The sequence below is a fragment of the Motacilla alba genome, chromosome 3 (assembly GCF_015832195.1).
Source record: "Motacilla alba alba isolate MOTALB_02 chromosome 3, Motacilla_alba_V1.0_pri, whole genome shotgun sequence".
Taxonomy (NCBI): domain Eukaryota; kingdom Metazoa; phylum Chordata; class Aves; order Passeriformes; family Motacillidae; genus Motacilla; species Motacilla alba.
This window is the reverse complement of record NC_052018.1, coordinates 100,851,663-100,869,614: the sequence shown is the minus strand read 5'-3', so window position 1 is coordinate 100,869,614 and position 17,952 is coordinate 100,851,663. Positions and strand designations below refer to the sequence as shown.

General features: G+C 41.1%; 1 protein-coding gene across 1 annotated transcript in view; it reads left to right on the top strand.

Annotated features, from left to right (window-relative positions):
• Positions 1-17,952, top strand: part of ALK (ALK receptor tyrosine kinase) — a 308,338-nt gene that overhangs the window by 131,661 nt on the left and 158,725 nt on the right. Inside the window, exon 4 of the mRNA XM_038131012.1 lies at positions 9,711-9,912. Coding sequence (XP_037986940.1) covers positions 9,711-9,912 — 202 coding nt within the window. The remainder of the gene's footprint in view (positions 1-9,710; positions 9,913-17,952) is intronic.

The following is a 17,952-nucleotide window of genomic DNA, read 5'->3' as shown; positions in this document are numbered from 1 at the left end:
CCTCAGAGAGCTGGAGGGGCTGCGTTTGCTTAGGCTGGGGAGAGGTGTCGGAGAGATGAGCTGAAGGTGGCCACAACCACCCAGCAGAGAGACGCAGAGAGGGTAAAGGCAAATACTTCTCCACCATAGCAGAGGATGCAATAGGTGGTGGCAGCAGCTTCCCACTTGGGAGGTCCAGGTTGGATTTCACAGATTCACCAGGAGCAGGGTGCAGGGCTGAACAGGTTGCCCAGAGAGGATGGCAAATCTCCATGCCTGGAGATTTTTGAGAGTTGGCTGAGCAAAGTTGTAACTGCCCTCGTCTAGTGTTGGTGATGGTTCTGCTCAGGGCAGGACATTGGATGGAGACCTATGGAAGGACCTTTCAGTTCTGCTGGTTCAGTGATCCCATTTTAGAACAGTGACAGCAGTGGATAGGCTGTTTGCTTCTTTGTGCTGGAAGGTGTTTGAGAGGCCAGAACCAAGAACAGACAACTAGAGTCCAGTCTACCGAGACCTCATCCCACCAGGACATGTAGCCTTCATCTGAACCATAGTTCCTCCTTCACTGTCTCTAGAATAGAAAGGAGAATCTGTTTTATTTCACAGGAAGGACAGATTAGGTAGAGTTTTATTTAAAAGAGTTAACAGCAAGAAGCAGATGAAACTAGCTCTTTCAAATAAATGTTGCCATCATAAATAAGGTTGTTGGCAATTGAGCAGTTTAGACTACTAATTCTGTGTGATGCCTGGTTTTACCACATTATGAGGCAAGCCCCTCACTTTAATATTGTGTTTTCCAATTTGGAAAAGGGATCTTTAGCATCCTGAGGTTTAATAATTTAATTTTTCTGCAATATTTTGAATTTTCTAAAATGCTATCTAAGTGGGAAGTTTAACTGTGTTATTGAAGAACGCATCAATTATTGAAGGCACAGGGAACAGAAACTGTGTAAGCTGGTGGAATCCTCTTCTGTCATTGATTGCCTCAGCGTTTTTCAGCATGTCTATCAACATTCAGAGAAATTCTAACTCAGTATCAGACCTAGGAAAAAGGTCATTGTCCCCTCACTTGTCTGCTCATTGACAACTGGTATGTGGTTGAAGCTTGCTTTTTTTCTTACACGTGAATGCCAAGTGGGGCTTTTGAGTGAGCAGAAGGAAAACCAGCAGCCAGGACAGCTTTCACAGGAGAGCAGAGGGTCCTCAAAAGGTTTCGGCCATCTGCATTTCTTTCCATCCTCTAACTGCTGTGCCAAGGCACTTTCCTCCTTTTCATCCTTGCAATGATGACTTAGGAAAGCACAGAAAGTATGAGGAACCTCTAGGCTAAAAGATGAGTGAAAAGGGGTCTGCCAAAAAAAAACTGGCATGCAGTGATACCTGAGTTACTGACAGGCAGGTGGATAGAAGTGGTATGGACTAGATATGGAGGAAGGATGGCTGAACTTTAGGATGAGCAGGGATTTGGTGACAGATGCTTTATGCTATGAGGCATTTAACAAGCTCTGGATAGGATCATCACATTTCCCACTACTTACAGTGACAGCTGGTCAGCTAATAGACTCCTGGCACTGTGTGCATGGATGTACATGCATGTATATGGAGAAGATGATGACAACAACAAATTGAAATATATGAGATATTAAAATGCATCATCTTGTCATGATTTATCTTATTTATGTTATCTGTGGACCAATGTCATAGTTCTCCAGTGGTCTGAGTTATGACTCTTGTGCACTTAAAGCTGACATAATGGCAGCTTCTGTGTGATGAGTTTAATCCTGACAGAGAATGCAGAAGGAGGAGTGCTACACCACAGAGATTTAATTAGATGCCTTCTCTTGTGGCTTTCTGGTCCTTCAGAGGACTAACCTGCAGTGCTAACTACTTGTTTAACGTGGTCTCTGACATCACTGAACTGTGAGTAGCTGCAATTCTGTTCCAGGCACATTTCTATTCAGGTACTTGTGCGTCACAGTATTGCTGAACTTCTTAATTTTTAAGCTTCCAGCCTCCTGACTGTAATCAAATAAGCACACTCGAGGGCAAAACAGCAACTAGATGCACAGCACTAGGCTTCCTTTCACACCCTCCTCTTAACTACTGCACACACTGAGCTCCTGAACAGGCATTCTGCCTCTCTGTTTTTACTGACAGGCCCAGCAGCTTCCTCTTAGCTTTCCCTTTAGGTCTGTCTTGCTCATGATGACAGAAAATTCTCCCATCCTCTCAGAACAGGCGTCTCAAAAGTAACTTGCTGTTCGCCTCTGTCAGCAGCAAAAGAGAAGATGCATGTTGGTTAATCAGCTGTGCAAGGCAGAATTATTTAAAGACTCTTCTGTCATTCTCTAGGAAAGATTTTAATTTCAGCATTGAATTTTAAGTTTTTAATTAACTAACTACTTTTTTCAGTTCAGTGCTTTTTAGCTGGGAGCAAACGTTGCTGAGTCATTTAGGAATTGGGCTGTAACAGCATCTGGCTTTAGCTCCTGTTACAGAAGGCAATACCTGGAGCTTTTAATTGTTTTCTTCTTCTTCCATCTGACTTTCCTTTTGAAAAACTGGATCTAAACTGCTTTGTGAGAAAAACATCTTTTATTGTTGTCTGTCTAAAGAGTACTGTGATGAGCTCCAGTTTTTCCATATGACTATGCTAAGGATTATTGGAGTTAAACTGATAAATAGTAATAAATCTTTAAAGGATGTTGATTTGGACTGCAGCTCACACACTGCACCTGAGCACAGGGAAGTGACAGGGGCAATCTGTGAAAGAGTTGTGTGAAGGTCACTGCTAGGAGATTCCTCCCTCTGTGTAAGGCTGCAAGGTTGCCTCCAAGAAAATAGTTAAAATAAGAAAGAAAATTTCTGGGACTGGAGTGTGAGAAAATGAAGGGCTTCTGTCTTTCCTAACTTCAAGTCACATTTCTATAACACTGCTGCAGTTACCAAGGGTGGCAGTGAACACCAGTATTTTGAGGGACAAGATTATATATGAGTGAAGTCATTGAATTTAGAAGAAATCATATGGGGCAAATCAAATTTGCTTGATGCCTTAGTAACAGGACAAAATTTTACTTTATTTTGCTTTGATGGATTATTGGCCTTCCCCTTTATACTTAGGAAATGAAAAATACTTGAAATAGAAGGTAATTTTTAAAGTGTTTTGACTTGCAGATCTCAGCTCCAATACCAGTCTTGGCTGCATCCTGTTTGCAGTTGTTTAATGTCTGCCCTAACTTGTCCATTTGTAAAACATATGACATGGCCACCAGAGTTAGTATGAATTTGTTAGAGCTTCTGAATTGCTCTTGCATCATCCAGAGAAACCTGCTCACACTCCTGCTCAGTATTAGAAGTGAAATCCCCGTTCTGTTTCAGCTAATGGCAGGAACTCTGATCGACTCCCAGAGAGGTAAGATATCATCCAATTACCATAATTAGATGCTTAAGAATTGTTCAGCTCCACATTTTGTAATAATTCAAAGGCCGTTACCTCCATGAATTTTAAGTCCAATGCAAGTATAGCAGGTTGCAAATCTTCTGGTGCTTATGCAGTCACATTGCACTCAGCACTGGAGACCATTCACATTCTTCACATTCAGCACATTTTGGAGCCTTGATGAGGCAATTAGAAAATCTGTGTATATAAGTCCAGAAAAAGTATAACAGAATCTTTTCTTTAATGTTGTCACTCAGGTAGTGCCCAGTTCTTTCGTGGCTTTTGCCAACTATTGAGCTCCTGCTATGAGAGTTTTGCTTGAATAGTTAATTTGAAAGTCAAGTGTGAAATGAAGAATGCAAAGGCCAGCTCTGTGGGATGTTTTGTGATACTAGTGGAAATGTTCTCTCCAGTCAGCATCTCTAAAGACTATAAAACTTGATTTAAATAATTTTTTTCTACTGTACAGTCCCCAACAGACGTTGACTGTTAATAGTTTTTACAGCTCTAATTTAATCTGGTAGAGTATTGAACTTGTACGTGAAAGGTAATAAAATCCTTTTAGTAGGAAGATGGAGTTTATGTTCAGAATAACAATCTATCAGTTTTGCAAAGATTGTTAAATTGCTGCTTTATAAGTGTGATCAGATTAAGTCAGCCTAGCTGTATTTTGAGTCTTGCTTTTCACAGAATCACATAATTGTAAGGGTTGCAAAAGACCTCAGGAGAGCGTCCATTCCAACCCCTCTGCCAAGGCAGGGTCACCTGGAGCAGGTGACACAGGAGCGTGTCCAGGTGGGATCTGAATATCTCCAGGGAGGGAGACTCCACAACCTCCCTGGGGAGCTGTGCCAGAGCTCTGCCACCCTCAGTGTGAAATCCCTCCTCATGCTAAGGTGGGACTTCTTGTGTTTTAGTTTACAGACACTACTCCTCATCCACTGGGCACCACTGAAAAGAGCCTGGCACCATCCCCTCGGCACCCTGAGATATTTACATGCATTGATGAGATCCCCTTGCAGTATTCTCTTCTCCACACTAAACAGGCCCAGATCCTGCGGTCTCTTCTCACAAGAAAGAAACCCCTCATCATCTTTGTGGCCTCTGTTGGACCCTCTCCAGCAGCTCTGTGTCTGTCTTGTATAAGGAGCCCAGAACTGGACACAGAACTGCAGGTGTGGCCTCACTCTAGGGCCAAGTAGAGAGGCAGGATCAGCTCCATTGCCCTGCTGGCCACACTCTTCTGGATGTGTTCCAGGATCCCATTGGCCCTCCTGGCTGTGAGGACACACTGCTGGCTTGCAGTCAATTTGTCATCCACCAAGACTCCCTGGTCCTTCTCCACAGAGCTGTTCCTTAGAAGGTCAGCCCCATCACTTGCTGGAAATCCTAGACCTCAGCTGCAAGCTGAGGAATTGCCTCAATGTATTTGTCCCAGAAGAGCTGTTTGCTGTTTTCTGAGGTGAAAACTTTGCTCAGGACCTCTGTTTCTCAATGTGACTTCTCAGGCTGCTGTCATTTTGTGCTGTACCCATCTTTCCTGGGCTGCTGGCTCTGAAAGATCCAAGGATGCAATGGGGTTGCACTGACCTCCCTAAGCATCACAAGGTTGTTGAGCAGAAGAACCTGACTTGGCTCTGTCCGTGCTTTTCCCCCTAGACTGACCAGGAAGGATTTAGGATATGAGCAGTTAGCAGGTGCTTTCAAAGCCATTGGGTAGCTGCCAGATGAGCAGCTTTTCAAGGGGCTTGCAATAGGATTCCAAGTTTACCCAGTTCCTAGGGCCAGAGGAATGGCTCTGTGTTGAGAGCATCTCAGGGTTGCTTCAGCATTCCCTGGCATAAGTTTCAGGTGGTTTGTGCATCCACATCAGATAAGGATGTTGGGCCAGAGATTGTGGGAATGGGCTTCATTGCTGATGTAAGTTTAAGTAGTAGGCTTACCAGTTTGTATTTCTTCATTTGAAAACTTTTTTGGACAGGTGCCTTGTTCAGTGTATCTGTGCCTGCATAGTATTTTAACATCAGTTTTCTTATTTATAAATAATCTGTTACCTCATTAGTCCTGAACAGTAGAACTTGAAGCTGTCTTCATCACCTCAAAAACATCTTGCTACTAAGCTGATAAACCATCCTTCCCTTTGTGTGACATGAATGTTAAAATGTTGTAAACAAGTTTCCAGAGGATCAACAGCAATTTTTCATGCAGGATATATTAATTTGTCTTGTAATATTCCTTTTATGTCAACTGCAATAATCTACTGTGCTTAAAGCATAAATATCTTTTCATGTGTGTTTGTCTGAAGTGACAGCAAGTTGCCAGAGATGTTATCAGACACAACATATGAGGATGAGTAACACCACTGCCTTATGACTGGAGCTATTAAAAATAGGCAGGGAAAAATTGTCATTAGAAGCTGAATATTATTGCTAGGTTTGTCACACAGTATGTGAGTGTTTAGAGGGAATATGAAAAATAAAGTATTTCCATTTAGACCGGCACTTTCTGGAACACCACAGAGCAGTATCAGCTAGTAGTTTTTCTGTCATACAACACAAACATGGGTATATTGGGAGCAAAATACTGACTGCTGTTCCCTCTGCAAACCTTAGTTCTGTGTAATGATGATGAATGAGCTCAGGACCCCAGAAGTGCTAAGTGCCTGGGTCTGTGGGTGTATATCTAGTTACAATTTCATTATTTTAACTGCATTTCTTCAATATCAGCATCGCATTGTGCAGCTAGGGTCCAATTTAAAGCCCGTAGCAAAAGAGTCCTGCAGTGACTCATTGGTGAGGATCTTTGTGATAAGTAACAGACCCTCCAGAGTCCTGAGCAGCAGAATGTCACACTGGCAGTCTGCACCATGATGGCACCTTTTGTCTCAGCTGATGTCCCCTGGTATCTAAGTAGCAGCAGAAGTTTGGTGGAAGATACAGTGTTTTTTCTAGCTATTCACCCAGGGGGATCCCAAGAGTCTTATTAGAGCTGCAAGCCAGTAGGAGAAAATAATGGCGAGGAAATTCTAGCTGGAACCTTAGACTCATACAGTCTACAGAATGATCTCAGAGCATGTCACATGGATTTCCACTGTGGGGAAATACAGGCGCACAGGTAGCTTTTGGTTTTGCTGAGAAAGTCTCTTGCTGTGAAATAGAACATTCTTGTATCCCTTGGCAGGGATGTGGAATCGATCTCGAGGTGATCCCTTAACTCTAAGTAGCAGTATCTAGGCTGATCCTGGAAATGGTGGTCATATTGATCCTCTGGGGTAAACAGTGTCAGGCAGTGCCTGAGAGATTGTGCTTTTGAGGGAAGGGAGAAGCATAGGGATTTGTGTTCAAAATTTATCATTTCTCACATCAGGTTCATTAATTATTCCTTTGTGGATGCCATGGAGTAATCCCAGAATCTTCAAATTCTGCTGTATATGAAAATGTCTGTGGTATTACAGTAAGTGCCCCCATTTCAACTTGGGAAACTGTTCCCATAACACCAGAGCTAAGTGATGCTCTGATAGTTCCTTGCTTGGCATTTAAAAACTAAAAGAGCAGTAAGAGCAAAAAGAGAATGCTGCTGCAAACAAGGAAGTCACTTATGAGGTAGCTGAGCTTTCAAAAACAAGAACAAAGTTGTATTTATTCCCTCCTCTTTTAAAATAAAATAAACACAGACATATATATAAAATATAATCTCTTTTAGCTCTAGTATTTGCCCAGGTGGGTAATCTCCCCAAAAGTATGCACTGGGAGGACATTTCTGACAAGACTGTGGTAGTGGTGAGGCAAACACAGTGTAATCCATTGTGGAGCTGTGCCCTCTGCAGTGATTTCCTGGGCACCACTTCACAGCAGCTGGTGTGGAGCTGTTCCTCCTGGCAGAGTGTGCCGGGATAACCCCACCATGGCAAAATTGCACTCCTTTTAGCAATATAAACCAGCAGGTACAACTGGCCGTGTGATGAGCAATAAGCTGCAACTGCACAGTGGGAGCCCTGCAGACAGAGAGTAGAAATAAAGAAGTCAGAACAAAGGAAATTTGTGACTCACAAATTTGCTGTAGCAGCCACCCTGGCCCACTACTGGACTTCACTGATGTTTCAAACCTGATCTCAAGTCAGGGCATAAGAGGAACTATCCTTGGCAGCTCACTTGATTTAGGGCTACTGCAAGGAAAGAGGGAATGAGAGCTGCCTTTGTTATTTTTAAAATCTGACTCCCTGTTGCAAGGCAGTAAGATGTGCAAATGGCTCTTGCACCTGGCAAGTTACCATCAGCAATTATTGCAACACTTAGTGTCTTTCTGCCACCAGCAGAAATCTCTTTGCTCCCTTCCATGTCAGAGATTTCATTGTTCTTATGGGGATGGTAAAATTAAAGCCACAAGATTTACTGCTCTAATTCTCTTTTGTTTGCAACAAAAGGGAGAGACAGGGAAGGATGATACATGTAGCTGGATTTTGTGTTGTTGGAGTTTTTTCTCTTTTACTGACCAACAGAAATGACTGACAAAAACTGTTTAAATTCATCAAACAATTCCAATAGCAACTGTATTAAAGACTATTATTTAGACATAGGAATATTGTTATTAAGAAAAAAAAGCTGTGACTGAATTTCACTCTCCTCTGTTTGAAAATCTTGACATCTGAGCAGGCTGTATTTTATGTATTTCTGCATGTTTCTTTCAGTACAGATGTTTTCTAGTTTTAGATGTCATTAATGTAGTGTAAATGTCAAGAACACTGTTTTTGACAAATATATCAAAAATGCTGTTTATGATAAATGTAGGTATGTGAGGGAAACAGTGTTTGATAGAAATCCAGTTTTCATTTGTAGCCCTTCCATTATTGCCCTTTGTGCGACCTGAGATGATTTGGCAAATTAGACTTTTTCAGAGGGGACATCTGTGAGGGCAAGTGCAGTTCCTGTGTTCTAAACCAGCACCTGACTGTGAGCTGTTAAAATCCAAGCTCTTGACTCTCAGTTCAGGGAAGAGAATTGAGGACAATCAAATAAAGACAATTCACCAGATGCCTCATGGAAGGAGGTGAATGCTGCAGGAGCTCAGAGTGGCTGCTTTGCACCTCCTGCTCCAGAGCTTACCCATTGAGGTGAAAAGGAGAATGAGTCATTTGTAGCTCCTCAACAGTATGTCTTAGATACCCAGGACATCATATGAGCCATGCTCAGTGATGTAGGAGATAATTTCTCTGAAGCTGCAACCTTGGCATTTTCAAAAACAAGCTTCTGCTCTGGCTAAAATTTATGCACATTTAAAAATAAGCTTCAATTACAGCCCTGTTGAGCCTTAATTTCTCCCTCAATGAAATTACTCTTCATCAGACCTGCATGTTTTCAGTATTAACAGACAGGCTGTATAAATGGATGCTTCAGGTAATCAAGACAATGAGATTTCATTACCTGGCCAGTCTCGGTAGAATTTGTGGAATATCATACTTTTTCTTGCTTCGAGGGTTGGTCCCTTTCCTTTGCCAGCTACAGGCCCCGGCGTGCTTGTTCTGTGGACAAATTGATAAATTAGTCAGCTGCCGAAAGGGAGTCATTTGACTCACCTGAAATGAGCAGCAATGGGATGAAAATACATTACCTCTGTCCCACTGGATAAGCCTCAGATTGTATTGAAATAGAATTAGGCCAAGGGAGTCAATGTAGTGGATAATAATGAAATGTTTAATGTGGATTAGCTGCATATAAAATTAATACATTAGAATAAATTGCTGAAGAAATGGAACTGTGTCAGACCTTTATCCTGTCTCTAATATTAGACTTAAAACTGCTGCAGTCTTCTGTTTATAAAGAGCATAAGAAAAGCTATTGAATTTGTGTTCTTTATTTGGGTGAGAGAAATAGATACAGTATAAAGTATTATAAATAAATATGTATATACCAGAGCTGTCAAATCAGGGTCCAGCAGAACCAATGCTAATATACTTGGGTGTGAACTAGACATGAGAGGTTACAGACAAGAATCTAAAGCAAAAACTCCTTAATCACCTGTGTGGGCTTTTGTCTTCTGGGAGTTAAATCTAAATATAATTTTTATTTTGGACCATTCAGGGGTGAGTTGAAGTGTTGCTTTAATCTTAATCAGTTTAATACAAACCAGGCAAACTTTCCAAACGAATTGACAAATACAATCTTTGACTCTGAGGTATGGAAGGGCTGCAGAATGAGCTGAGACATAAAACTTGAAAGTATTCATCTGCAATCTAGGAGGCCTTGGGATTGTTCTAATTGTTAAAGCTTTTTTGTTTCATCCTCTGTTCCAGGTTCTTTTCTGTTTCTTAATGCATCAGAGAGGCCGAGCCCCACCATCCTGAGCCCTTGGCTGAGGAGCAACAGTGATCAATGTGTAGTTCAAGTGGCTGTGTACAAGTTTTACCAGCAGAGCGGAGAATATATTGCTCGTGTCCATCCCATTGATGAGAGCAGCAGCGAAATCCTGTCAGAGGAGAGTCCAGACAAACACGGGTAAGTCTCATCCCCTCGTTTGACTCACAGCTTGGATTGAGAAAAATCACTCAATCGTGTAGCAATAGAGCCACGAAATGCATGCTGCACATCTGAGGGGAGCAGGACATGACACTGAGGAGATGCTTGTCTTGCGTGGGTCTAAAATATCATAGAAGGTGGAGGTTGCTGCTTGTTTTATTATACAAAGCATTAGCAAACTTCCGGATCCAGGTAATTGAGTCTCTAAGTCAACACCATATTTATTTATTCTCAGTGCTTGCAGGTACAGATAGAGTGTGGATACTCATCCCTTGGTTAACGATTTTCTGCTTAATTCTCTCCCTGTGATTGCTTTTTACTACTTCTTAACCCACATATACTATTGGGCTTAGAGTATCTTCTGAGTCTTTGCAGTTTCATGTGCCTGCATACATTTTCAGTTTTGTCTTCACTTCTGGATATTTTTTTGCCCATAAAGCTGTTCAGAACTACTGGCAGGGGAGGAAAGCTTTTGATCTTTCAAGGGTGCAACTGTTTGAAATGTTTTATCCTCTTTGTGCGATTAATCTTGATGATGTTTTAATTTGTCAGACTTCCTGTGTGTTCTTTTAAATTTTTGTTAGCAGCAAAACAGCAGGAGATGAACACAGTAAATATTTCAAGATGCTGTAGGAGTAGAGCAACTCGGAATTTAATTTGGATATATGTGAGGCTAATGTTCTACCTGCTCTTTATACTGACTATTTAAAATTTTTATTTCTTACCTTTGTTGTGAAATGTGTTAAGAAGCATAATTTTTACCAAACATCTCAAATGTTCTTTGTTTTGATGTGATAGATTAGAGAGTTTCTAATAGCAAATCCTGCTGGCTTGTCCTCGTAACAAGATGTGATTATCTGATTACTGTCTACAGCAAATTCTGTATCTTCCAGTAGCAAAAGGAGAATGTGCAGTAAAAAGCCTTGCAGGAGATAACCTAACTCATAGAAACAGTTTGAATAGTTGTAATTCTCATATAACACATGGCCTATAAAAGTGAGGAGGAGAGCTTGTGTGTGGATCTAGATCATACTTAGTTCCAGCAACATCATCCAAATTGTAAATTGCTGTTGATGTCTGGGGAGAGGTAATTAGAGGAGCCACAGCAGCTGTCTTCTTCCTTAGCTCTTTGCAAATGCTGTGTTCTGTGTCACAGCTAATAAACATGCTTTGTGCAAAGTGCCTCCTGCGTTGGCACTGCCTCTGCTCCTTGGCACTTCCAGGGAATATTGCTGTGTGTAAAATGCTCAGCATGGAGGAGCTGTGGCTCGGATCTCTGGGTGGGCAGAACTCCCCAGCAGCACAGGCAAGTGCCAAATGTAAGGAGCCTTGATGGGAAGGGAAAGATTGCTTTAAGTACAGTAACAAATTCCTGCCTTTGCCATCTGCTGGGGATAACATGGATGACTCAGCTGTGTGTTGCAGATGGAGATCGTCACCACAGTAAAGAGGGTTTGTGCTTTTGCAGAAGGTGGCTTTGGTTATAGCTTGTCTGTCCCATATGCTTGCCAGAAGTGCAGCTTGCTCCCCAACAGCATCTCTGTGGGGTGTGGAGGGCTAAGGATGTGCCTGTGGCTTTCATGGGTTTGTATGTCTGACTCCTTGGTACTCCATGTGCTGGAAAACTCCAGTTGGAGCCACCAGCTGGTTCATTTTCCCCTCCTCCTTTGGTCCTGTCCCTTCACTGCAAGAGGCAGTAACTCTCAGCTCAGCAGTGCAGAAAAACTCTGCTACTGTGCCCACATAAATGTCACATGGGGATGGTTAAATAGCTTCTCACCACCACCGAGAAGGTAGTAATTTGTCACCATTTGTCCTGAATCTTCATTCCAGAATTTGAGTGCCCCTCCTTTGTTTGGAGGGATAATATTAGCTATTCCAGCTCTGATAACAAAACATGTAAATCTCACTTTTTAAAGCATCTTTTTCCTTTAAATAGGAATCTGGTATGGCTGATTGAAAGTCAAGAATAATTCAATGGAGTTCTTAAATGAACTAGCAATCCTACAGTGGAAATCTGTTCAGTTCAATATTTTACTTTGTCTTGGAAATTGCAAACAATTGTGTTCTTTTATAATGAGTTCTTTGACCATGCTATAACCAAATAATTTCTAAAATTTTATAAGGATTTTAGCTCTAGGCACAAAGTGATTGAATTCCCCAATGATGAGTCTGCACTAGAAATAAAAACACTTTAAAGTTTCACAGCTGACACTTCTTTGATTCTAGATGCTTTATATATTGCTTTGCAAACCAGAGGTGTAAAGTGTGTGACTTTGTATGTGCAGTAGTGAGTCCTGCTCATAGCAGGAAGAATGTGTTTTATTGAAAAAAAAAAAAAGCATATGAAGGGTGATAAAGCAATAAGTTAATTCCAGGGTGGATTTTCTCAGATCTTGAACTATGCACAGCCCTAGTATCTTCTTTCCTTTTTTTTTTCCCTTTTTAAATTGTATAACCCAAATTACATCTATTAAGATCTTACAAGGTCTTCACAGTTCACCTACATTTACAAGAGAAAAAAGCAGATGCTGTCAGATATTGCTATTTCATTCAGGGTGAAACCAGGCAAGCCAAAGTTTTGGATGGCAGCACTTGAGGCTGATTTTAAGTATAATATATGTAAAGCTATGAGATTGTATTAGGTGAAGACAACATGGCCCCCAAATATTTATTTGTTACCAGAGCTCTCCCATGTTATCTTTACGTATAAATTAATGGGTGTGATTATGCATAAGGACTCAAAGCAGAACCATGGGTGTTCTGTTTGCTCCTCTCATTCTTTAGAAAAAACAAACAACAGCCTGTTGACTAAAGTTGTATGAGTTCCATAATGAGCCAGAGGGATTGCAGAAATGTTTGTTTGGAAGACACTTGTTTGTTTCATTTTCTTAGCTGACATATTTCCCTGCAGCTGATGTATTACATGCAGGAAGAAAGGTGGCTAAGCTAAGATGCATCACACTGCAGTAGGGTGGGGCAGTGGAACACACACCAGGAGCAGAATGGCAGGAGTGATGGCTGGGAATGGTTTCTGAGGGATGAACACCAGAGGCTGGCAAAGGGGTACTTGTTTCGTGGTACACAGAAACTCTGCTAAATACAGCCATAACTTTTGTATATAATATTTACAAGAAAGCTTCCTACTCAGAAGGTTACTATGTCCTTGTTTATCAGTTCAGCAGGATTGTGCACTTTTTAAAGTTATCATTAATTTTAAAGAGGAGTAAGGTCTTACTCCAGTTTAACCTGTGGGTTTTGGAGCACCTTTGGTAAGACATTCCTAACTTAACTCCTAAACCATCAGTAGGACTCTGCTATGGGGAACAATAAATCACTGTGTTCTATCAGAGTTAGTTTTGTTGCATGGCAGTGTTTCTAGCTGCTCTGAGTCTGTGGATGTTTTTGATGTGGTTAGTCTCTTCTGACATCTCTTGCAGTTCTGTTGGGTTTTACAAGCACCCGCAGATGATACAGGGAGAGAAGCAGTGCACTGCTATTGATCTTTTGTAATGGCAAAAGAGTTGTTATAATTCCTGCCATGCAGCACAGCACTCTCTGATTTATCTCAAATGATGCCAAATGTGGCTACTATCTTTTGCTGTTTTTCTGTTCCCATGGCGCTGTATACAATCCTTTCTTGCTATTTAATGGGGTTCCCATTTTCTATTTCTGTAGGCGAGGAGACATCAAATATGTTTATGTTGCATATTGGTAATTCAGCAAAGCAGGATTGCTGCCACAGTTTGAATGTTGACTTCTGGGTGTTTGTCAGACTGTCACTGTAGCCACTGATTTAATTTCACCTCTCCTCTTTTTTTTTTCTCCCATGTGTTACATTTATAATTATAAAGCAAGTAAGATTTTAAGTGTGCTTAGTAGAGTGGAGAGAACACAAAGGAAATCAAGGAAATCTTGTCAGCAAGGTTAGAGTTTGTAATAAAGCATTGATTTTAACTTCTTTTGATCTGTGTATTTTGGAGAAATTAGAATTGGGCAAGGACAAAATTATCATGGTTCATTTTAATTACCATTATTACTTTACACCTCTACTTGTACTATTAATGGTGAACTGCAGTATTATATGATATATATCAATCCAAACTTTTTATAAGAACATAGCAAATGACACCTAATTTCAATGTGGTCTTTTATTGTCGACCTCCCTCATCACCAAGCTTGAGATTGATCTGAAGACTTTTGTGTAAATATGTGAAGTTGAAGGTGTTTCTTAAATAAAACAGGAAACGTGAACATGCATGCATGAGAAAGGAAGTCATAAAACACTAATACTTCACATAGCCAGTACTTCAGTAGGTGTTTGAATACTGCTGCACAGAGCACTTCCAACAGAGAAAGTTCACCTGGTTCTGCAGGCTGCTGCAAATCATAATAGGCTATTCCCTTTCTGGCATCTACAACTTCACTTAAGATTGATTGCATTGATAGATGTCAAGGAAAATATATGAAGGAATCAGTAGCATCTATCACATTTGACCTTGGGGCCTGAAATCTGAAGGTTATTTCTTGTACTAGTCTTGTTCCTTTTCTTTCTTTCTTACCAGTAGCTTCAGTAGCCTCTCTCAGAGACTAGGGACTTAATAGATGAAATTTTTTTTGTTTGTTTTATATTCTTTTTGTGATGATGGGGGATATTTGTTTGGTTTTATTCTCCTTCTTGAAAAACTTCATTAAATTCAAGCCTTTGGCCTGGGCTAAGACATAAAAAGATTGAAGACCAAAGTCTCAGTGTGTATTTGGGGCATTTAAACTTATTTTTAAGCATCAAAATATGTCTCAAAATTTACAGGATATTTTTAGTCTGGGAGAATTCTAAATCTGGAGTTTAAGTGATTCAGTTCAAACTCTGCATTTGAGAAATTCAGGTAATCCAGGAAAATAATTTGGATTTACGGATTCGTTAGAAACTAAGCTCTCTCACCCTGATGGCCAGGCACCACTAATCCGTAATTTTAGAGAGATAACCTGAATAGTTCTAGACAGAAAATTAGCACTTAAACTTTTTCTGGGCTATTACCCACTAGCCACCTTTTAGTTTCTTTCAGTCTGAAGTTAAGTGCAAAGGAAGGGAAAAAAGGGGGAAAAAAAGTACAGACAAAGTTGGTGTTACTTTTCCCCCTTCCCTTTTCAAAGGATACTGTAGTCGATATCAAGGAAGAATCAGTTTGATGTCTTTGATAGCAAATGCTTGCATGTGGAAAAAAGATTTTCTTCTCTACCTAATAAACCCTTGGTTCTTCCAGTACCTCAAGTCTAGACCTGGGGAAAGCTTTAACTCTGTTGGTCACAGCACCTTGAGGAGTTTGTTGCTATTTAGTTTTCGGTTTGTGCAGCATCACAGAATCAGTTAGGCTGGAAAAGACCTCTGAGATCATGGAGTCCAACCTTTGTCCAAACACCACCTTGTGTGTCAGCTAGACCATGGCACCAAGTGCCATGTCCAGTGTTTTCTTAAACATCTCCAGAGATGGTGACTCCACCATCTCCCTGGGCAGCCCATTCCAATGTCTAGTCATCCTTTCTATGAAGGAATTCCTCATGATGTCCAACCTCAGCCTCTCCTGGCGCAGCTTCAGACTGTGTTCTCATTGCTGGTTGCTATGGAGAAGAGACTGATCCCCATCTGGCTACACCCTCTTTCAGGGAATTGTAGAGATTGATAAGGTCTGCCCTAAGCCTCCTTTTCTCCAGGTTAAACACCCCCAGCTCCCTCAGCTGCTCCTCACAGGACTTGTGCTCCAGACTCTTCACCAGCTCCATTGTCCTCCTCTGGACACGCTCCAGCACCTCCATATTTTTCCTGTAGTGAGGGGCCCAGAGCTGACACAGGATTTGAGGTATGGTCTCACCAGTGTCAACTAGAGGAGGACAATACTGCCCTGGTCCTGCTGGCCACACTCTTGCTGATCCAGGCCAGGATGCCCCTGGCCACCTTGACCACCTGGGCACACTCTGGCATGGGTTCAGTGCTGCCAGCCAGCACTCCCAGGTCCTTGTTGGCTGGGCAGTTTTCCAGCCACTCTGCCCCTAGCCTGCAGTGCTGAAGGCTGTTGTTGTGGTCCAAGTGTAAGCATCAGCACTTGGTCTTGTTGAACCTCATACTGCTGGGGAGATCTAAATTAAAATCATTCAGGATCTGTAAGGTAAAATACAGCAGTGCAACGTTTTAGGCAATAGTATGAACCTGATATACAAACGTCTGCATGTTTGTAGACCATTTTCCCATTCTACTTGGGCACAAGATGATGTGGCTCAAGTTGTCACTTTCACACTAGGGTGAAAGAAATATCTGTACACTTCTGTTTTGAAAGTCTTGGTGGTCTTGCTGCTGCTGAAGTGCTCTATTATCACTTGAGATAAACATGGGTCCTTTTTGGAGATTTTTTTTTGCTTTAGAGCCTGTGTTATTTTCCCGTGTAACCTTAAGACAACAAAGCAGTGTCTTCAAAGGGCTCCAGAAATGTTTGCTGTGTTGTCAATTGAGATTGGGCTGTACCACCTTATTTCTTCTAATATCTATATGGAAGTGAACTTTTTATTACAATTAATGATATATTAATATTAACAGAAACTGAATTTTGAGTGCTATTCAGTATTGTGGCAGATGATACTGTGAATGAACAATATCTTACCACCTCTTGGACCAACCACAGCCAACTGTCTAAATTCAGTAGTGAGTAATTGTAATTACTTTTTTTAGCTGTCAATCACAGTCCCAATCAAACGGATGGAAAATCAGTTTGGGGCAATGTGGGGGGGAAAGTGCTCTTTCTTTTCTTGTAATATATGTTACCAGACAGTTATTAGCTCAGTGCTACCTTTTATCAATGTCTGCCAGATTCATGCAAACAGGGAGACCAAAGTTGTGTAGTATACTTCCAATAACAATTATGAAACAGGATGGAGGATTTAATTTCAAAGTTGAAACAAAGTAGAAAATGAGAAATGTGTGTCAAACATGAAAATTTTGCTTACTACTGAAGCACATTACTTACTATGCAGAGAATGGGAAAAAGAAAAAAGAAAAGAGAAGTGTATTGTTCAGGGTAAGGGCTCACTTTTTACCAAGTGGAATAGTCTTTTCAGCTGCTCTGAGCATAGTGCTGAACACACTGTAGTGTGGGAGGACTGGGGTGGGGAGCTGGATTCCTAGTATGCCTTGGCACAAGGATCTTTGTGGCTTCCCAAATAATCACAGGACCTGTTGCTCCCAGGGTTGAAGGGGACCTACTTCTGTGCAAGAAACCTCAGAGTCTGGCACATCTGACTCTGCAGAAATGATGCCAAACTGACCTCACTAAGAGAGTTCAGCCATCCTTTGTTTGCCTGGTTTGGATATTTGTTCTTTGAAACCAAAGATTCCTTATTATAAATCATTTCTTACAGAGCTAAAACAGTTTCTTCAGACCACTCTGAGCAACCTAATCCAACTTTCATACTGTCCAAATCCTGGGCACAAAGATTTGACATCTTAAACTTTTGCACCTTGTATCCTTCAGAATTATTTTCAGGTTGCTCTTCTCTGGCTGTTATGTATTCTCACTTTCCAAAGTATGGGTTACCTTTTTTCCCCCATTCTCTCATTCTTGTTTCCTTGTTTTATAGATCTTGTGTTTTCTTCTCTACACAAAGGCTTCCACTTCAATTTTTAAAGTCATCCTAAACTAATCTTCACAACCTCGTGTTGATATTAGTCCATGCTGCACTTCCTATCAGTTTGGACATGTCAGGATGACTTGAGTTTTGATAAAACCTAAACAAGCAAACCACCTGCCACACACCACCCAGCCTTCTCTTCCCAAGCCTGCACAAACACTTCAGTTTGTCATCTTTTTCTTTGTTTAGGTGTCCTTTCTGCTATATGAAACTGCAACAGTCTTTTTAGGATCATTTGCTGTGTCCAAGTATCTTTGCCCGTAGCAAAATGCTTCCGACATTTGTTTCCAGACACTAGGCAATTAATATTGCCAGCCTTGTTTCTAGTTTTTTTTTCCCACT